Source organism: Scyliorhinus canicula, chromosome 15 (assembly GCF_902713615.1).
Source record: "Scyliorhinus canicula chromosome 15, sScyCan1.1, whole genome shotgun sequence".
NCBI classification, from domain to species: domain Eukaryota; kingdom Metazoa; phylum Chordata; class Chondrichthyes; order Carcharhiniformes; family Scyliorhinidae; genus Scyliorhinus; species Scyliorhinus canicula.
Window position 1 is genome coordinate 23,986,726 of NC_052160.1, and position 22,254 is coordinate 24,008,979.

Here is a 22,254-nt window from a genome sequence, read left to right on the forward strand (position 1 = left end):
GTTGCGGGGCTCTGGTCTAACTATGTGCGCCAGCGACTACTCGAGAAAGGGGCCCAGAACTTGGAGGACATGATAGAGCTAGCAACTACTATGGAGGTCGCGTTCCGAAGTCTAAACATTCCCCGCGGACCAAGCGACCCCATCGTGGACCCCCAACCAGCGACTGCCCCAGGCCTGCACCGCGCGGCCACCCACTCACTATGGAGTGCCAGCGTGCCATTTTTGTGGCCAGCCCCAACACCCGCTCAGCACTGCCCGGCCCCCAACGCGACCTGCAGCAGCTGCGGTCGAAAAGGACATTATGCCAGAGTATGCCTGGCGAAATCGAAACCCTCTAACTCCCCCCGCAGTCCAGAGCAATTGCTTCCCCAACTCGCAGACCCCGCAACGTTGCAGCGTGTCTGCCGACTCCACCTCCGCCCGACATGTGCGACTAATGGGGGCCGCCATCTTGGCAATCCTCCCCCACGCGGCCGGCCATGTGCGAGTCATGGGGGCCGCCATTTTGGGCACCATCTTCTTCATCACCCGCCGCGTGCGATCATGGCCATCTTGGCCATCACCCCAACTACAGTGATCACGGGGCCACTCCAGCACTGCTGATCGAGCCGCCGACTACCCACAACTCAACGCAGTCACGTTGGACCAGTCCCGTCCGAAGCACCTCCAGAGCTCGATGATGTCCGTTCAAATCAACGGATACAAGACACCGTGCCTCTTCGACTCCGGGAACACCAAGAGCTTCGTACATCCTGACCTGGTAAGACGCTGTTCGCTCCCTATCTTCCTGCATGGCAAACTATCTCACTCGCCTCGGGCTCGCACTCGGTCCAAATACAAGGGCGCACCATCGCGACCCTAACGATTCAGGGCGCCTGCTACTCTAATTTCCAGCTGTACGTACTCCCCGACCTCTGCGCCCCACTCTTACTCGGGCTCGATTTCCAATGTAACCTCAAGAGCCTCACACTCAGCTTCGGCGGACCCCTACCTCCACTCACTATATGCAACTTAGCGACTCTAAAAATCGACCCCCTTCCACTCTTCGCTAACCTAACGGCTAACTGTAAACAGTAGCCACTCGCAGCAGGCGGTACAGCCTGCAGGACAGAGTATTCATCAGAGCCGAAGTCCAGCGGCTCCTAGGTGAGGGAGTCATAGAGGCCAGTAACAGCCCCTGGAGAGCTCAGGTGGTGGTCGTCAAGACCGGGGGAAAGTTTTGGATGGTGGTTGATTATAGCCAAACCATTAACCGGTTCATGCACCTCGATGCGTACCCCCTCCCCAGAATTGCAGACATGGTCAACCAGATCGCCCAGTACCGCATATTCTCCACGGTGGATCTGAAGTCTGCATACCACCAGCTCCCAATCCGCCCGGGGGACCGCCACTATACGGCGTTCGAGGCAGATGGCCGCCTCTTCCATTTCCTCCGGGTCCCCTTTGGCATCACGAATGGGGTCTCGGTGTTCCAACGAGCAATGGACCGAATGGTGGACCAGTACGGGCTGCGGGCCACGTTTCCGTACTTGGACAATGTCACCATCTGCGGCCATGACCAGCAGGACCACGACGCCAACCTCCACCGATTTCTCCAAACCGCCCAGAAACTCAATCCCACCTACAATAAGGAGAAATGCATTTTCCGCACTACCAGACTAGCCATCCTCGGCTATGTCGTGGAAAATGGAGTCCTGGGCACCGACCCGGACCATATGCACCCCCCCTTACAACTCCCTCGCCCTCATTGTCCCAGGGCCCTCAAGGGATGCCTGGGATTCTTCTCCTATTATGCCCAGTGGGTCCCCCAGTATGCGGACAAAGCCCGCCCACTATTTAAGACCACACTCTTCCCACTGTTGGCTGAGGCCCGCCAGGCCTTCAACTGCATCAAGGAGGACATCGCCAAAGCCGCCATGCGGGCGGTGGATGAATCCATCCCCTTTCAGGTGGAGAGCGGCGCCTCAGAGGTCGCTCTCGCCGCCACTCTGAACCAGGCAGGGAGACCAGTAGCTTTCTTCTCCCGAACCCTCTCCGCTTTGGAGCTTCGAGATTCCTCAGTCGAAAAAGAAGCTCAAGCCATTGTGGAAGCTGTACGGCACTGGAGGCACTACCTCGCAGGTAGGAGGTTTACCCTCATCACCGACCAAAGATCGGTTGCCTTCATGTTCGACAACTCGCGAGGGGGCAAAATAAAAAACGATAAAATCTTGCGGTGGAGGATCGAACACTCCACCTGTAATTATGATATCATATATCGACCCGGGAAGCTCAACGAGCCCCCAGATGCCCTGTCCCGCGGCACATGCGCCAGCGCGCAAGACGACCGCCTGAAGGCTATCCACAACGACCTCTGCCACCCGGGGGTCACCCGGCTCGCCCACTACGTCAAAGCCCGAAATCTGCCTTTCTCCACCGAGGAGGTAAAAGCCATCACCAGGGATTGCCCGATCTGCGTGGAGTGCAAACCGCACTTCTATAGACCAGACAAGGCCCACCTGGTAAAGGCATCCCGGCCCTTTGAACGCCTGAGCATCGATTTCAAAGGGCCACTCCCCTCGACCAATCGAAATGTGTACTTCCTCAACGTCATAGACGAATTCTCCCGCTTCCCCTTTGCCATCCCGTGCCCCGATATGACCTCCCACACAGTCATCAGAGCCCTTCACAGTGTCTTCACCCTGTTCGGTTTCCCCAGCTACGTACACAGCGACAGGGGTTCGTCCTTCCTGAGCGACGAGCTGCATCAGTACCTGCTCGACAAGGGCATCGCCTCGAGCAGGACTACCAGCTACAACCCCAGGGGGAACGGGCAGGTTGAGAGGGAGAACGCGACGGTCTGGAAGACCGTCCTACTGACCCTACGGTCCAGGAATCTCCCGACCTCCCATTGGCAGGAGGTCCTCCCCGACACGCTCCATGCTATTAGGTCCCTCCTGTGCACCGCCACCAACCAGACCCCTCACGAACGATTATTTGTTTTCCCTAGGGGCACTACCACGGGGGCTTCGCTTCCATCTTGGTTGAGGACACCGGGCCCGGTTCTCCTCCGGAAGCATGTCCGGACACACAAAACAGACCCACTAGTAGAGAGGGTACTACTGCTACATTCGAACCCACACTACGCCTTTATTGAATACCCCGACGGCCGTCAGGACACCGTTTCCCTCCGGGACCTGGCGCCTGCAGGATCCACCACTACCACCGCATAGGTACCCCTCACACTACACCCCACCCAACCCCCTGCGCCCCCGCACCTGTAGATTTCCTGCGCCCCCCTTCGCCCGTCGCACCGGTCAGGAATGGAGCTCGGACCGAAACACCCCCGGAGTCCACCCTCATACCCATACCGACCGTCACCACCCAGCCACCCGAAGAGGCTGCAACCCCGGTGCTCCGCCAATCCCAAAGGACGACTTGGCCACCGGACCGGCTCAACCTGTAGACCCGTCACCCCCGCCGGACTTGATTCTTTTACAGGGGGTGTATGTAATTCACACTATTGTATTGTATGGTATTGTGTCCTTGTGGGCTCTGTCTGTGAGCCGTTGCGCGGCTCTGCCCATAGGGGGAGATGAGGAGCTTGGACAGGGCTCCACCCTTGCTCTGCCCATGGCCCTGTCCATGGCCCCTCCCACTACCAGAAGTATAAAGTGCTGCAGCTGTGTGAGCCTGCCCTCAGTTCTTCTGGTCGCAGGCAGGCTCAGTTGTAAGACTATTAAAACCACAGTTTACTTCCAATCGTGTTCCGCGTGAATTGATGGTCACATCAAATCATAAGCACTTTTATTATTTGTTTATTTCCAGGATTGCAGGGTTAACATTGACGTATTTTCTTCTGCTGGAAAACCCAACACAGACCCAGATGCAGTTTTACAGTCTGGCGAGTGGGCAGGGCTTTGGCTGGAAGCCCATCCATGGCACCTAATGGCCACTTAAGTGCCTTTTCCCACCCAGCCTCAATTTCCACCCTGTATCTGCGGTGAGAGGTGGGTGCACCTCAATCAGAAGGCCTCTTCGGACTGGGGCGCCCTCCCCACAGGCACCTGGGCACTCTTCTTCCCCCCCCCCCCCCCGTGCCAAGATCACCCTCCCTCCTGACCCAGGTCATCCACTACCCTCCCTCTCTGGCAGCACTGGTACTTACCTGGTGCGGTCTCGGGACTAAGGCTCAGGCAGGTGCTGCAGGATGTCTTCTGGCCATTGCAGCACTATGCCTGGAGGGGCTGGAGAGCTGTCAGCCAATCTGATTGACCAACATCTCTGCAAGTCCAAGTGCTGACAGAAGTTGTGCCTGCTGCCTATCATTGCTCAATTGACCGTCAAATTACTGCAGGCCTATCAGAGAGGATGCATTCCCCGCCTACACTCAGGATGACAGGTGCCAAGCAAAATTCAGGCCATTGAGAATTTGAACAGTGAGTAGAAGCCACAAGGCTAACTGTGTTGTCTTTTTTTTTAAATCTCCTTGCGAGCTCTTGCTCTCCTTCTGACACACGGAGGTTTGCTCCTCCTAGATGGACCCTGTCTAACTAGACCGTCTTCACGTGTCAACCTGCAATTCTTACTAAACCCCTCCAATTTTATACTGTTCTGCCCATCTTCATTGATGATGGGATACATTGATATGAAGCTGAAAGCTTATTTTAGCTGTAGGAAGGTGACAGCCAAGTTTAAAGGAGAGCATTATATGTTTTTCTGGGCACATAACCCATCATCAGAACTGAAGATAAACAAATATTTCAGTAAAAGAGAGAGCAAAGGGCTAGAATCGGAATGCTGCTGAATAGAAAGAGAATTAAGTGCCAGTCATAGAGTGAGGTTAAATGTCTGGAATGACCTGCAAAATCACCAGCTCTGAACCACGTTTGCCTTGGAGCAAATTAGAAGCCCTGATTTTTAAAAAAAATTCTCCCTTTGATTCCCCACCCTATTCCTGAGCTGAAAGTAGCTGGAAATCCTGATTGCTGATCCTTACTCAGGTCCATTGAGCTAGCTGTCTCAGTCAGACCAGTCAGTGGTGCAGTTCCTCTTGTCATGCCAAGAGGGCAGCAGTCAGTAGCCATGTTCCGTCTTGCAGCAATTTGCCTAAAATCCTTTACATGGTATGTAAATAAAGCACGAGTTTTAAAATCTTGCTGATGGTGCACAACTGTAATGATTTATCCCACTCAACATAAAGTCTAATAAAGTGAAACATTGGCTTTGCAAAAGGGGCACATTTCTGTGCAGAGTAATGGGACAAATTCATAACTGTACCTTGGCCATATGATACAACGAAAGATGTTCTGTAAAGATTTTGCCTGCAATTCTTACTGTGCTCACCCCAGTCCAATGCCGGCATCTCCACATGGCAAGTCATGAGATGGATCCATGCCAGCCTCCCAGACAGTCTCGATCCATTGCAGTTCGCCTATCACCGCAACCGGTCCACAGCAGATGCTATCTCCCTGGCTCTACAATCAATACTCAAACACCTCGACAACAAGGACACCTACGTGAGACTGCTGTTCATAGACTACAGCTCCACCTTCCAACACCATTATCCCAACAAGACTTATAACCAAACTCCGCAATCTTGGACTTGACCCCCTCCCTGTGCAGCTGGATGCTTGACTTCCTCACCAACAGATCCCAATCTGTCAGGATAGGCAACAGCACCTCCTCCACAACAGACCTCAACACCGGGGCACCGCAAGGATGTGTGCTCAGACCTCTACTGTACTCTCTATATACATACGATTGTGTGGCAAGATTCAACTCCAACTTAATCTATAAGTTAGCGTATGATACGACTGTGGTGGGTTGTATCTCAAACAACGACGAATCAGACTACAGAAGGGAGATAGATCACTTGGTTGCATGGTGTACCGAAAACCCCTCTCTCAATGTTGGAAATACCAAGGGACTGATTATCGACTTCAGGAAGCATAGCACGACCCACTCTTCCCCCCCCCCCCCCCCCCCCCCTCGGATGGGCTTTAGGTTCCTGGGGGTCACCATCACCAGCGGTCTGTCCATGTCCACTCACGTTGATGCAACAGCCAAGAAAGCCCAACAATGTCTCTACTTCCTACAGAAGCTAAAGAAATTCGGCATGTCTGCATCGACTCTCTCAAACTTCTACAGATGTGCCATAGAGAGCATCCTATCCAGCTACATCACAGCCTGGTATGGCAACTGCTCAGCCCAAGATCGCAAGAAACTGCAGAGTGTGGTGAACTCAGCCCAGCGCATCACAGAAGGTTGCCACCCACACATTGGTACTGCCTACACCTCCCGCTGTCTCAGGAAGGCAGACAGCATTATCAGACACCACTCCAACCCAGGCTTTGCCTTCTTCCAGACCCTTCCATCAGGCAGAAGGTACAGAAGTCTGAAGACCTGCACATCCAGACATAGGAATAGCTTCTTCCCCAAGCTACAAGACTACTCAATGACTCGCCCTCTGACTGATCTGTTCCCTGTAAGAACACTATTCACGACGCCCTATGCTGCTCTTGCTCATGTATTTGCTTTGTTTGTCCCCTTGTTCCACACTGTAACCAATCACTGTTTGTCGATGTAGCATTTGTCAATGTACTGTTGATTATTCCTTTTTTGTCCACTGTGTATGTACTGTATACGTTCCCTTGACCGCAGAAAAATACTTTTCACCGTACTTCGGTACATGTGACAATCAAATCAAATCAAATTCCCAGCTGGTGGCAGCAGAGAGCAGTGCAGCAAAAGGAGATTGTGGTGAAACTTCTTGTGTTGTAAAATTCGAAGTTTGAACCAATGGTATTCATGTCTGTTGCTGAAAAATGAAATCTCATCCAAACAGCCAGATGCTGTCTTTCTTTAAAGCCAGGTTTCTTTACTGACAGGTTTCTGATTGGTATATTGACTTCAATGCCCCAGGAGGGACTGATCGAGAAGGATGGCAATATGCAGCTGACTTCCCTGCGTAAGTACTCAAATGCATCAATTAGAATTAAACTTTAAGTACAGCGCTGGTGATTTTGTGGCTTGCAGTGTTGGTTGGCTGTTGTAGTACAGTGAGAAGAGACTCCCCTCGGAATATAACTCCTTGTTGCTGACACTCGGTGGACTTAACCTCTAGTAAATATCCTCAAAATTTAGAGGCTACCATGCCATCTATTACAATGATGTGGAGATGCCGGCGTTGGACTGGGGTGAGCACAGTAAGAAGTCTTACAACACCAGGTTAAAGTCCAACAGATTTGATTCAGACACGAGCTTTCGGAGCGCAGCTCCTTCCTCAGGATTCACCTGAGGAAGGAGCTGCGCTCCAAAAGCTCGTGTTTGAATCAAACCTGTTGGACTTTAACCTGGTGTTGTAAGACTTCTTACTGTGCTCACCCCAGTCCAACGCTGGCATCTCCACATCATGGCTACCATCGACACCGCAAACTGCCGGCTCAAAGTGGAGAGGATCTCCAGGAAGATCGCGCATATAGATACTGACATTCACCTGAGGAAGGAGCTGCGCTCCGAAAGCTCGTGTTTGAATTAAACCTGTTGGACTTTAACCTGGTGTTGTAAGACTTCTTACTGTATCTATTACAATAGCCGGAGTTTAACTCCACCCCATTTTTAAACTTCCAAACAGTCACCGAAAATCAGGTGCACAGTATATAGTGCTGGGCATCATATGTATATATGAAAGGAGTGTAACATTGATACACCAGAATGTTACCAGATCTTCAAGGTTTAAATTGTGAAAAGAGATTAAATAAGCTATGTTTATATTCGCTGGACTACAAAGTGTGATTTGATTGAGGTTTGTAGTATTTTGAAAATAATTGTTGAGTAAATAGAGAAAAAGGGTTTCCCATTGCTTAGAAAGTCTGGGATAAGTGAACATTACTTTAGAATCTGAGCCAGACCATTTAGGAGAGAATTAAGAGGCACTTCTCTATGCAATGGGTGATAGAAGTGTGGAACTACTTTCATTAAAAGCTTTCCTTTGACAATGTGCAGTCCTTTAACACTAGCTCAATTAACGCTGTTAAATCTGAGATTAATACATTTTTGCTAGCCAAGGTGGGTGGATCGAGTTAACATTCAAATTAGACAAGAATGGATTGAATGGCAGAAGAATGGGCGGTACGGCAACACAGTGGTTAGCACAGTTGCTTCACAGCTCAAGGGTCCCAGGTTCGAATCCCGCTTGGGGTCACTGTCTGTGCGGAGTCTGCATGTTCTCCCCGTGTCGGCATGGGTTTCCTCCGGATGCTCAAGTTTCCTCCCACAGTTCACAGATGTGCAGGTTAGGTGGATTGGCCATGCTAAATTGCCCTTAGTGTCCAAAAAGGTTAAGTGGGGTTACTAGGTTACGGGGATAGGGTGGAGGTGTGGGCTTGAGTAAGGTGCTCTTTCCAAGGGCTGGTTCAGACTCGATGGGCCGAATGGCCTCCTTCTGCACTGTAAATTCTATGAAGAGGCTCGAGGTTCATAAAATTCCAGTCTTGTGCATGAGTAGGTTCAATAACAGAGCCCAGTCATCAGATCACCGCACATTGTCAAAGAAAAGCGCCTTCACTGCGCTTTGCATCACCTCACATTGCTTGATGCTAAGTCTGGCGAGAAGAAGTGGAAATATGCTAATCCTCACGAGTGGCATGCCTCACTTGATGAACTTGCACGATGCAGTGGGCTTTCAAATCATCCTTTGTGATGTTATAATTCTCATCTAAAACTGAATGAATAATTTTTAAGGTTTTATAAAATTACTACTATGTATGTTTTATTCTTTCATGGCATGTGGGCATTCCTGGCTAGGGCAGCTTTTATTGCCCATCCCTAGCTCAATTGGTTAGACAGCTGGTGCAGAGCAAGGCCAGCACATGGGTTAAATTCTCGTACCGGCTCAGGTTATTCATGAAAGCTTCACCTTCTCGGACTTGCCGCTCGCCTGAGGTGTGGTGATTCTCAGGTTAAACCTCCACCAATCAGCTCTCGCCCTCAAAGGGAAATTAGCCTATGGTCGTCTGGGACTATGACGTCTTTACCTTGCCTTAGCTATTAGCCATCCCCAATTGCTCTTGAAAAGGTGCCGATGAGCTGCTGCCTTGGGCCGTTGCAGTCTCCTGTGGTGTAAGCACATCCAGAGTGCTATTGGGAAGGGAGTTCCAGGGTTTTGACCCAAGCACAGTGCAAGACTGCAGGGGATTGTGAAATGTGGTTTAATCAAATATTCTCCATTTTTAAACTTTCTGGATGGTGTTGAAATGCACGTGTAGCTGTGGGATGATTATCAGTGCAAGTTATGTGGTTTTTATTCCCCAACATGTTAAAATGTCTTTTAAATTATTTTAGATGGCGCTTCTGATTATTTATTTTTTAATTCCCGTTTTACAACATGCTTTTCAGTTTAGTCTATTATTTTTTTAAAAGATCAAATGTGAAGTGAGTGTGTAATTGTATTAATATGAGATGTGATATTAATGAATATTGCCCATTTCAGCTCTTACCATGGCTATAAGACGATAAAAGATTTTGTGCGACGCAGACGATGGGCAAGGTAAAGATTAAAATTGAAAGGGTTGGTCACCCTTAAGTTGTAAATTATTCTATTTGAAAAGATAACTTATCTTTACTAATTACATTTCTGTTTTCTATTACAAAGGATTAATTGCACCTTTGTTTTTAATTCTGTAGAAAATGCAAAATAGTTACAACAGGTCCCTGGTTTGAGGTTGCACCCATTGCTCTCCGGGACATTTCACTGATCCCATGTGTGTCACAGAAGGCAGATGACGCCTCAGCATTGTGGGCCATTAGCAACAAAGGGGATGTCTTGTGTCGGCTGGGAGTAACTAAGCAAAATGCACTAGTAAGAAAACAAATTTTAGCTATAGCACTTTTCATTCAAATCTCTTGTTAATGACAACGCTGTTTCTTGAAAATGAGACTTCAACAGATAAGTTGAGGTACTTTTCCAAAATTCTCAAATGACCTATTTTGAGAATTTTCCAAAAGACAAAATGAGCATGGAGATGTGAAGGCCTTTGTGTCTTACCCTCCGCTGACCGTGTCCAATCTACTTTACCATGGATCCTGCCAAATGGCCTTTCATCTCAAAGGGTAAGAGTCAGGAAGGTTTCTCCCTGCTCCCCATCGCCCACAAAACATAACTTTAGCTGAGCTAAGAATATCTAACCATACAGCTTACATTACTCAACCCAACCAGTTACCTCCCTTTGCACAACCTGCCCCATCCCCACCAAATTAAGGAACCCAAACATAGCAACAACACCTTCAATCATCACTGGGTACACATCCTTGTTTTAATCCCATTGTTGACTGGCTATGGAATGAGCTGTTTTTCTTTTTCTGAAGGTGCCAATTGAAGCATCGTTTATTAATTTAACTGGTGTTATTACATATACTCGCTGCTCTGTGAGAAGAAAAAATCAATCCTTGCATTTATAAATCATTGGATAATGTGTTTCAGGATTTCACATGTAGTGTTACACAGTCAAATGAACCAGCTGTTTTTGTAGACACTGAGGTCCCACAACTGCTCAACTTTGTGGTCATGCTGGTTAAAGAAAGAATGCAAACTTGCATTTATATAGCACCTTTTCATGACATCAGGGCACCCCAAAGTGCTTTACAGCCAATGAAGCACTTTTGAAGTCTAGTCACTGTTGTAATGTAGAAAACAAGGCAGCGAATTTGCGCAAGGCAAGCTCCCACAAAAGGCAATGTGACAATGATCAGAAAAACTGTTTTAATTATGTTGGTGAAGAAATAAATATTAGTCGGAACATAGGAGATAACTTCCCTGTACTTCCTCGAATAATGCCATGGGATCTTTTGCGACTTCCTGAGGGGGCTGGTTTAAATGTTTCTTCCAAAAGATTGTACTTACAATAATACAGCAATCTCTCAGTGCTGTACTGCAGTGTCAGCCTAGATTCAATGCACAGGTCTTTTGCGTGAAGCTTGAATCAATGGCTTTCTGACTCAGAGGTGCGATTGTTGCACAGCTACTTTCCCAGCTATGAATAAATTAGTACTACCCTGACCTTGTATAAAATATTTGACAGACTGACATAGCAAAGTAACTTTTCTTCCAGGGCGTTTCGTGGCTGCACATCGGTACAGATCAACCGTTTGTATCCATCTCAATTGGGGGCTATTACCAGGTTTGGGCCATTGCCAGGGATGGAGCAGCTTTCTACCGTGGTTCTGTCTCCCCACAAAACTCCACAGGTAAACATATAATTCAGGACTTAAATCTTGCAACGCGATTTCTTTTTTAAGAAACTGAGCTTTGATGTTGCACAGATTCCTTACAATGCTTGATATCTTGATTTTATTTTAAAACATTCACACAACCAAGTTTGTATTTAGGGTGACAATATAATGTAAATTTTCTGCGGTCGTCTTAGAATCTTTTGGAATTCTGCTGACAAGTGGTGTATGTTACCCTGTTTTTCTGGGGGGAGGAGGGGTGTTTCAGCTGTGGCTCATTGTCTTTGAGCCAGACAGTTAGGAGTTCATTCAATCCCCACTCTGGCGACTTGAACACATAGCTGACAGTCCCAGTGTAGAGCGAGAACTGTTCTGGCAGAGGTACCATCTTTCGGATGAGATGTTAAACTTGGGTTCCACACCCACAATTTGGAAGAAGGATAGGGGAGTTTTCCCCGGTGACCAGGGACCAATACTTATCTCTCAACTACCCTCAACAAAACAGATTATCTAGCCATCAAATTGTGGGAGCTTGATGTATGCAATTTGGCTGCTAGATACATCACAACAGTGGCTACACTTTGAAATGTTTTGTTGACTGTAAGGTGCTTTTGGGATGTCCTGAGGCTGTGTAAGGCGCTATATAAATGCAAGTCTTTCTTTTCTTTACAGGTGATTGTTGGTATCACATTCCCCCCCCTCCTAAACAGAAGCTAATACAAGTGTCTGTGGGCCAGACGTCTGTGTATACAGTGGATGAAAATGGTAAGCTGCCACTATGTGTGTGTGAACATTTTGTAATATAATTAGAATGTGGACATGAGAAAAATGACTATACTTTGGGCACAGTAGCCTGCTGGTCCTGAGCTAGCAAGCCAGGTGTCAGAAGTTCAGATCCCACCACGTGAGATTGCAATTGTTACATAAAAAGATTCTAGAAATATTCAGTAGGGCTGACTGCGTCTGCGTAAAGAGAAACTGAGGTTAATGTGCGGCCATCAGAATTGGGAAACGTTACAGATTCAGCAGTCTATAAACAAGGGGAAGAAGAAAGGGAAAGGCTCTATCATAGGATGGAAGGCAGGAGTGATGAAATGAGGAAAGGAATGATAATGATGTAAAACAAAACAGAACAAGTGAAGAAACAAAAGATGGGTCCAAAGGAGGCATAAAAGACAGCAGCAGAATCCTTGCCAGCATCTGCTGTCTGAGAAAATGGGAAGCGCGATTATAACCAAAACTGAGAAGGTTGCAAAGTGCCTGACTGAAGATGAAATGTTATCCCTCAATCTTGCCTTGAGCGGATACATTAATAAACTGGCACCAGGACATGACCTTGGAAACTGCTGAATTATTGTAAAAATCCAACCAGTCCATTGGTGCCCTTCAGGAAATGGAGACTGATATCCTTTACCAGGTCTGACCCACACGTGATTCCAGTCCAGTCCATTAGTAGGTGAATTTTCATTCAACAACAACTTGCATTTATGTGGCACCTTTAACATAATAAACAGTCCCAAGGTGCTAATACACAAGAGTGTTATCAGAAAAGATTTGACACTGAGCCAAAGAAGGAAATATTAGAATCGGTGACCAAATGCTTGATAAGACAGATTGTGTCTTAAAGGAGGAGGGGGAGAAGCAAAGAGATTTAGTGATAGCATCTCCAGCTTTATAACCAATAAGAACTCTGTGTTCTTCTAACTGTAGTCTTTCATACATTCCCGACTTCCTATTGCCTTCACCTGGCTAGACCCTAAGTTCTTACAATTGTTCAATTTTGAGATTGTGTGTTAGAGCAGAAGTAAGCCATTGATACAGCAAGGAGAGTTCACAGTACAAATGCAATGAACCTTGGCTCCAGAGTATAAAGAAATACAATTCCAGTCCCACACTAATATGGATAACTCTTAATTCCCTTGGAGTAACTAGTGATGGGCACTGTATGCTGGATCCATCAGACATAGAACATTTGCTTCCATTGGCAGGATGGTAATTAACCAGAGGACACAGACTTAAAATGATTGGCTGTTGCCAGATAAGAAACACAAAATTGTTACAATGCAGAAGGTTGCCATTTAGTGCATCGTGGCAGCACTGGCTCTCCAAATGAGCAACTTACCTAATCCCATTTCCACCTTCTCCACGTAACCTTGAACATTCTCCCTATTCAGATAACTGTCTCCACCACACTCCCAGGCAGTGTAATCCAAACCTTAGCCATTCGCTACATTAAAAATGGTTCCCCTCGTATCGCTTTTGCTCCTTTTACTAATTGCTTAAAATCTGTTCCCTCTCTTCCTCCATCCTTCCATGTGCGGTAACAGTTTCTCCCTATCTGCTCTGTCCAGACCACTCATGATTTTGAACACCTCCACCAGATCTCCCCTCAACTTTCTTTTCTACAAGGGAATCAACCCTAACCTCTCCAATCTATCTTCATAGCCACCGTTCCTCATCCCGGGAACCATTCTCGTGAATATTTCTGGAATCCTCTCTAACGCCTTTGAATCCTTCATAAAGAGCGGCCGAGCAATACTCTGGTTAAAGAAGGAAACATTATTTTGTACAGTGAATTGTTGTGATCTAGAATGAACTACCGGAAAGGATAGTTGTTATGATCTAGAATGCACTGCCTGAAAGGGTAGTTGTTGTGATCTAGAATGAACTGCCTGAAAAGGTAGTCGCTGTGATCTAGAATGCACTGCCTGAAAGGGTAGTTGTGATCTAGAATGCACTGCCTGAAAGGGTAGTTGTTGTGATCTAGAATGCACTGCCTGAAAAGGGTAGTTGTGATCTAGAATGCACTGCCTGAAAGGGTAGTTGTTGTGATCTAGAATGCACTGCCTGAAAAGGGTAGTTGTTGTGATCTAGAATGCACTGCCTGAAAGGGTAGTTGGTGTGATCTAGAATGCACTGCCTGAAAGGGTAGTTGTGATCTAGAATGCACTGCCTGAAAAGGGTAGTTGTGATCTAGAATGCACTGCCTGAAAAGGGTAGTTGTTGTGATCTAGAATGCACTGCCTGAAAGGGTAGTTGTTGTGATCTAGAATGCACTGCCTGAAAGGGTAGTTGTTGTGATCTGGAATGCACTGCCTGAAAGGGTAGTTGTTGTGATCTAGAATGCACTGCCTGAAAAGGGTAGTTGTTGTGATCCAGAATGCAAAATGGCCACCGAGTATGGTCCGCGCAGACATGCATAGTGAATGACATCATTGTACTGCATCCAGCTGCCAGTAGACCTCTACGCACGAGGTCAACCCGCAAGACAAAATAATTTTACATTGCAATTTGGCAATATGTGTCCGGTTATTATATTCCTATGCTATATATAAATTTGAAAGTACTGCTTTGGCAACCAGCTAATGTTACAGCTCATTGACAGTTCATGCAATGTGACCCCAGCCAAATTTGGAACTGCTTAAATATTCCACTCATAAAATAATCATGTGTAAAACTGACTTTATGATATAGCAATGCCTTCAGGTACATGAAGCGGTTACAAGTTTTGTGCATTTAAATAAAATTAGCCACAGTTAATATTGTCCGTTTTTAATTATTAAGATGTACTTAGATTAAAGCAAGAGTACTATATATGACTACATGTTTCTATTGATTAATTTAATATTTGTTGTTTAACATTGGTTAAGTGTAATGTTAATTTAAGTAATTATTTCACAAAGTAACTGGCAGAAACACATGTTAAATTTTCGAAAACTATTTTTAGGATTATAAGGGGAGAAAATACAGCTGTGATTATTTTGACAGTGCATGCCAGGCATTGGCTGGGGCGTAGGCAGCAAAGTCTTCAGATTGCAACATAAAGAACTGCCCATGGTATTCACCATTGTCACAGGCCATGCTCTGGAGGAAGAGGAGGAATTTCCTTTGTTTGCAATACATAAGGCTATTGTGTTACTTGTATGTCACCCCCATAATCTATTTCTTTGTGACGCATCAGTGATTAGTGGTAACTTGTGTAACTACTTCACTATTCTAGATGTCAGCCATTTACCAATTGCCAAATATAGCCCTAAAATCTACAGCTCCCTGCTGGATGGGAATTAAAGCTGGGTAGAAAAACCCTTTTTTGAAAAATCGTAGCATGATGGAATGATTGTGTACCTAACAGTACAGAAGGAGGCCACTCCGGACATAGTGTCTGTGCCGGCTCTTTGAAAGACCTTTCCAGTTAGTGCCATTCCCCTGTACTTGCCTGTAGCCTTGCAATTTTTTCCTGAAAAGTATTTATCTAATTATCTTTTGAAAGTTATTGAATTTGTTTCCACTGACCTTTCAGGTGATGATGAGGCATTTTCTCTAAATGAAAGAGAATTCGAAAGGGATCAGTATAAGTATTTTTAATTAATCCATATAAAGACAAAGATTTTAGTGAACGGGACTCGTGCATGGTGAAAGGTTAACCCAAGTTATCGGTGCTTTTATTCTAGGTAATTTGTGGTTTCGCCAAGGTATTGCTCCAAGTTATCCTCAAGGTTCATGCTGGCAACATGTTTCCACTAACGTTCGCAAAGTGTCTGTAGGTCCTCTTGATCAGGTTAGTCCGCTCTGATGTGTAAACCTCAGCTGAGGTTCCATACCTGTAATGGGAATTCATATAACTTCAGAAAATGCTGGAAAGCATTCAGCATGTCCGACAGAAGAGAAAAGTAGAGTTAACGTTTCAGGTTGATGACTTTTCATTGGAACGGGGGTTCTGTTGAAAGAGCTTGAACTGTTTCTGTAGAATTACGTTGAATCTACAGCACAGAAATAGATCTATCATTCAGTTGGTCTGTGTCTGTTTATGCTTGACGCAAGTCTCTTTCCACTCCCCATCCGCATATTCTTCCATTCCTTTCTCCCTATTTAGCTTCCCCTTAAATGCATCTTGTGACAACTCTCCTCGCCTGCTCCATGTTGTAATGAATTCCACATTCTCACCACTCTTTGGGTAAAGAGGTTTCTCCTGAATCCCCTTTAAGATTTATTGGTGACCGTCTTCTATTCATAGCCTTAGGTTTTGGTCTCCCCCGTAAGTGAACAAAATTTATCTCCATCTCTCGTATCAAAAATTGTAAAAACTTCAATTAGATCACCCCTCAGCCATCTCCGCTCTGGAGACAAACGTTCAGGGCTGCTCAATCTTTCCTGATAGTTGCAAGCTGTCAGTTCTGGCATCATCCTTGTGCATCTTTGTTTGTACCTTCCCCAGTGTCTCTTTCTTTTTCAGAAGGAGACCTGAAACATTAACAGTTGTCAAAGTAATTTCTGTTTCTCGCTCCACTGTTGCTGCTAACCTGTTGGGTTTTTCTAGCATTTTCTGTTTTAATTTCTGTTTTAAATCCGGGCATCAAGAGAATTTTGCTCAGTGATATCGCCTCCCTTACCTCGGCCCTTCAACAGCATTGCCCTCTGGTGGCTGTCTGCAGTTCCTTCATTTTTCTCTTCCCCTCTTGCTGTGGGTTGTTCTGTCTGCAAGCAATTCAACTGCAAGAAAGTCAATTTCACTCACTTTTATGACAATGTTAAAGAGTTCCTGACACCTTTATGAGGCCATCAAACATAGGAGCGTAAGTAGGCCATTTGGCACATCGTGTCTGCTCCACCATTCAATGACTGATCTGATGTGATAATCCTCAACTCCACTTTCCCGCCTTATCCCCATAACCCTTGATTCCCTTCCTGATTAAGAATCTATTTATAAGACCATAAGACATGGGAGCAAACGTAGGCCATTCAGCCCATGTAGCCTGCTCCACCATTTTATCATTGCTTCATCCACATTCCAGCTTTAAACTCTGCAACAGACATAAACCATTCTCATTTACAGTGGCACAAAGCTAATATATTTTTCAGTTGTCTGCAACTTTTGTCCTGCTTTAAGAGGACAATGTGGAAAATCTCACTGCAGGGCATCTTGGAGCCCCTGCACACCATAGACCTCCACCTTCTTCCTATTCCTACTCCTGAACTCTGTCTGGTGTCATAACCATATTCTTTCTACACAGCTTAGCCCAAGTTCACGAGGAGGATTGGGCATTTTATTTGACTTCTATACCTTGCTTTGGCCCACTTTATCAACATGACTGAACTCAATTGCAGGGCAGCTCCTTATGAATAAGCAACCTACTGCCCTATTTCTGTAACTTCCTCCAACTCTGCCACCCCTCAAATCTCAGCAATTATCCAGTTCTAGCCTCCTGCACTTCCATGATATGAATCGCTGCATCATCGTGGCTGTGTCTTCAACTACCTAGACCCAAAGCTCTGGAATCTTCTTCCCACAAAGAAATACTTCTCCATCCCTCTCTCCCTTAAAAACCTCTCCATCCCACTCTCCTTTAAAAACCTCTCCATCCCACTCTCCTTTAAAAACCTCTCCATCCCTCTCTCCTTTTAAAAACTTCTCCATCCCTCCTTTTTTAAAAAAAAACCTCTTCATCCCTCTCCTTAAAAAAAACTTCTCCATCCTTCTCTCCTTAAAAAAACCTCTCCATCCCTCTCTCCTTAAAAAAACCTCTCCATCCCTCTCTCCTTTAAAAAAAACTTTTCCATCCCTCTCCTTACAAAAACCTATCCGTCCCTCTCACCTTTAAAGAACCTCTCCATCCCAGGCCGGCACAGTGGCGCAGTGGTTAGCACTGCTGCCTAAGGTGCTGAGGAACTGAGTTCAATCCCGGTCCCGGGTAACTATCTGTGTGGAGTTTTCACATTCTCCCCGTGTTTGCGTGGGTCTCACCCCCACAACCCAAAGATGTGCCGGTTAGGTGGATTGGCAACGCTAAATTGCCCCTTAATTGGAAAAAAATAATTGGGTACACTAAATTTTTTTTTTAAACCCTCCATCCATTTCTCGTTAAAAAACCTCTCCATCCCTCTCTCTTTATAAAACCTCTCCATCCCACTCTCCTTATAAAACTTCTCCATCTCTCTCTCCTTATAGAACCTCACCATTCCTCCTTTAAAAAACCTCTCCATAGGCGGCACGGTGGCGGAGTGTTTAGCATTGCTGCCTCACGGCGCTGAGGACCTGGGTTCGATCCTGGCCCTGGGTCACAGTCCGTGCGGAGTGTGCACATTCTCCCCATATCTGCGTGGGTCTCACCCCCACAACCTAAAGATGTGCAGGGTAGGTGAATTGGCCATGCTAATTGTACCTTAATTGGAAAAATTAAAATGAAGTAAAAAAATTAAGTAAAAACCTCTCCACCTCTCTCTTCCTCTCAGCTGCTTCTTTAACCCAATCTTTTTGACCAAGCTTTTGACTGCCTAATATCTCCTTATGTTATATTTTGTTTGATAATCACTCCTGTGAAGCAGTTTGGAATATTTTGCTATGTTTTTTTTTCATTTTTTAATATAAATTTAGAGTACCCAATTCTTCTTTTTTTTTATCCAATTAAGAGGCAATTTAGCATGGCTAGTCCACATATTTTGGAGCATCCCCAGGTGCTCAGAATAGGATAGGTGCTGCAAGTTGCTAAGAAGGAGACAGATTGCTTGCAAGGTTAACATTTGCTGCCCATTCCTAGTTATTCACATGCGGGTGAACCAATATAACTGTTAGGATACTGGACAGGAACCCCAAACAATTGCTTTAATTTTTTTTAAACTGTGAGGAAAGGACTTTACTCAGTGATATCTCTGACCAATAGGTATCTTTTATGTTAAACCAGATTTTAATTTAAACACAGAAATAAACACATTAACATGAAACAAATAGGTTTACAATTAACAGTTGAACACTTCTTAAATAAAAGGAAAAACTTGAACTTACTATCCATATCTCCTACTAATTCCAACTAAGTAACCCAATACAGTTCAAATGGCACTCATAAATAAAGTTAACAGATTACTTGCACAGTTGTGTAGAGACTTTTGAAGAGTGAGCGACCCTTTCAAGAGCCAATTCAGTACACTTGTGCTCAACCTAACTGCATTTTACAAAACTGTTCAACTTAAAATTGTGGGCGGGATTGACTGACCAACCCGCCGTGTGTTTTGGGGAGGGTGCCGGCCAGCAGGATTTTCTGGTCCCAGGAATTTCCTGTTGACTGCACTCCTCGTTTCCGGGAAACCCATGCACCATCGGTTGGTCCGAAATTCCTGCCGGCGTGAACAGCCAATGAATTCCACCCCATATACCAAACTGCAAAACTAATTACATCATCTGTATCCCACTAAGATGCCACATCACCTGCTTAGCTCGGACTAAGTACAACCCCTCAAATTATCTACTCTCCAGAGAATCTCCAGTAATCATAATAGTATCCCTTTAGTCCTTTATCGGTAACCAAATAAGTAGTCAGAATGAATTGTAATCTCACCTTTTATGACTTCTTAATTACAGCTTTAGCAGACATACTGCCTGCATGCATTTCAAACCAGGGTTTATTAAGTAACATTATTGCCACAAATATGAAATATATATAACAATTTCTACATACGTTTGTGGTGTGTACGACCAATCAGGTGGCAGATGCGAGTCAAGCATGCTGGTGTGGACTGGAGTTACATACAGGTTCAGGCCTGAGTAAGAAGAACAGGTTTCCTTCCCGAAAGGACTTAAAGAATTTGGAATTGTTCCATGTTTATAATTTGAGCTTATTTTCTCTTTCTACACATCAAGAAGTACACTGCTGGGTCATTGGGATCAGTTGCCTAGAATATTACTATGATGATGATGCATTTCCTCATGGGTTTAGCAGTGGGTTCTCGTAGTGAAACTGTATTGGCGTCAAGACCTTTAGGCTATCTACTCGATCATTTTGAACTTCCCATCAGTTGCCTTACCATGATTCAAGAACGAATCATTCTGTATCACCTTTTCCAATCGGTGATTTTCTGGTCCGTTTTTCAAAACCTGTTATGGTTTTCTACCAATCTGTTTCACAATTTTACACTGCCTTACCAAAACCAAATTATCTACAGAATGATATTTCGCAGACACAAACTGTTCATATCCGTGAAAATCTTAAAAGAACCTCGATCAGATCCCCTCCTCCTGCTTTTCCTCCTCTTCTTCAGCGAATAAAGTCCCAGAATACAGAGCTCTACCTCTTGTGAACCTCATCTGGACCTTTAGGGAACCAGTGATTGGAAGGGACATTAAATCACGGGTCATATTGACCTGCACCAAGAACGTTCTTGTAATTCTAGAGCAGTATTGATAGTGACCCCTTTCCTGGCCCCATGCCTTCTCAATCATGCAACCCAAAAATAACAGGGAAGAAAGTTAAAGAAGTACAAGGATCAGGCAGTAAAAAGCATAGTGACTTCACAAGATAAATACAGTTCGCAGAAAGTAATGGAAAATGGGTTTTTAATTGCTAGGTTAAAGATTATATCAGGTCCAATTTTAACTCATTCATTCACTTAGAATTGCAATTGGGCTGTATGTTTATGAAGATAATTATTGTTTCGATTGTCACATGTATAGCTTGATGTTGATAAATGAGAGCTGAGGTATTACTCTGTGGTTTTGTGCTATTCTGTACAGTCAAATCTTTCTTAATCTGCCAGCGATGTTCTATAGAATTAACCTGCAATGTTAATGAATATTTATATTCTGCATTTGGAGCATAAACAAATGGAGCCTCATTTAACATCTATCCGCAACCTGCTGGCTGACAGATAAATGTGATAATAAGTATATGGAATTGTACTGAACTATCCGTTAATTCAACACACATTGGCTCCCAGTCCGGCATCACCTCAATTTTAAAATTCCCATCCTTGTTCTTTTTAAAGTATCTCAATGGCCTTGTTCCACTCCCTTCTCTTCCCGCATCTCTCTCTAACCTTTTCCAGCCCTCCAACCCTCCAAGATCTCTGCACTTCTGGCCTCTTGGGCATCCCTGACTTCAATTGTTCCACTGTTGGTTTCAGTCAGCTGCCTGATATTTCGGGGGTGACGGTGGTGTGGTGATAATTTTACTGGATTAGTAAAATTACTAATATTAACCTGGGCCAGTGGCCCAGGCTAATACTCTGGGGACACGGGTTCTGGTGGAATTTAAATTGAATTCATAAAACTGGAATTAAAAGCTAATCTCAGTAATGTTGACCATGAAACTGCCATCGATTATTATAAAAACGCATCTGGTTCGCTAATGTCCTTCAGAAAGGAGATGTGCCATCCTAACTTAGTCTGACTCTAGACTCGCAGCAATGTGATTGATTCACGACTACCCTCTCATTGATTCACGACTACCCTCTCATTGATTCACGACTACCCTCTCATTGATTCACAACTACCCTCTCATTGATTCACGACTACCCTCTCATTGATTCACAACTACCCTCTCATTGATTCACAACTACCCTCTCATTGATTCACGACTACCCTCTCATTGATTCACGACTACCCTCTCATTGATTCACGACTACCCTCTCATTGATTCACGACTACCCTCTCATTGATTCACGATTACCCTCTCATTGATTCACGACTACCCTCATTGATTCACGACTACCTTCTGAAATCACAGAAAGGCATTTGGCCCATCGTGTCTGCACCGGCTCTCCAAACGAGCATCAGGGCTTAATATCATTCCCCTGCTTTTCCCGTACCCATAAGACCATAAGACATATGAGCAGAATTAGGCCACTCGGCCCATCGAATCTGCTCCGCCATTCAATCATGGCTGCTATTTTCTCATCCCCGTTCTCCTGCGCATTGTTTCTATTCAAATAATCATTTAATGCCCTCTTGAATGCGTCAATGAACCTGTTTCCACCATGCTTCCAGGCAGTGCATTCCAAACTCGAACCACTCTCGTTAAAAAGCTTTTTCTCACATCATATTTGCTTTATTTGGCAAATCATTTTAAATCTGTGCAGGAACAATTTCTCCCTGTCTGCTCTGTCCAGCCCCCATGATTTTGAACATCTCTATCAAATCTCCTCTTAGCCTTCTCCTCTCCAAGAAGAACAGTCCCAGCTTCTCCAATTTATCTTCATAACTGAAATTGCTCATCTCTGGAACCATCCTTGTAAACCACTTCTGTACTCTCTCCAACGCGTTCACATCCTTCCTAAAGT

General features: G+C 45.2%; 1 protein-coding gene and 1 long non-coding RNA gene across 3 annotated transcripts in view; one reads left to right on the forward strand and one right to left on the reverse strand.

Annotated features, from left to right (window-relative positions):
* Positions 1-22,254, forward strand: part of tecpr1a (tectonin beta-propeller repeat containing 1a) — an 85,701-nt gene that overhangs the window by 57,871 nt on the left and 5,576 nt on the right. For both annotated transcript variants that reach the window (XM_038820667.1, XM_038820666.1), the window contains 6 exons: positions 6,870-6,949; positions 9,473-9,529; positions 9,667-9,841; positions 11,091-11,226; positions 11,881-11,973; positions 15,660-15,766. In XM_038820667.1, the coding sequence (XP_038676595.1) occupies positions 6,870-6,949; positions 9,473-9,529; positions 9,667-9,841; positions 11,091-11,226; positions 11,881-11,973; positions 15,660-15,766 (648 nt within the window). The remainder of the gene's footprint in view (positions 1-6,869; positions 6,950-9,472; positions 9,530-9,666; positions 9,842-11,090; positions 11,227-11,880; positions 11,974-15,659; positions 15,767-22,254) is intronic.
* On the reverse strand, positions 15,557-16,799 carry LOC119978790. Its single transcript, XR_005463572.1, has 2 exons — positions 16,599-16,799; positions 15,557-15,809 (listed from the first exon to the last, which is right to left on the reverse strand). It is a non-coding gene; the product is annotated as an uncharacterized LOC119978790 (long non-coding RNA).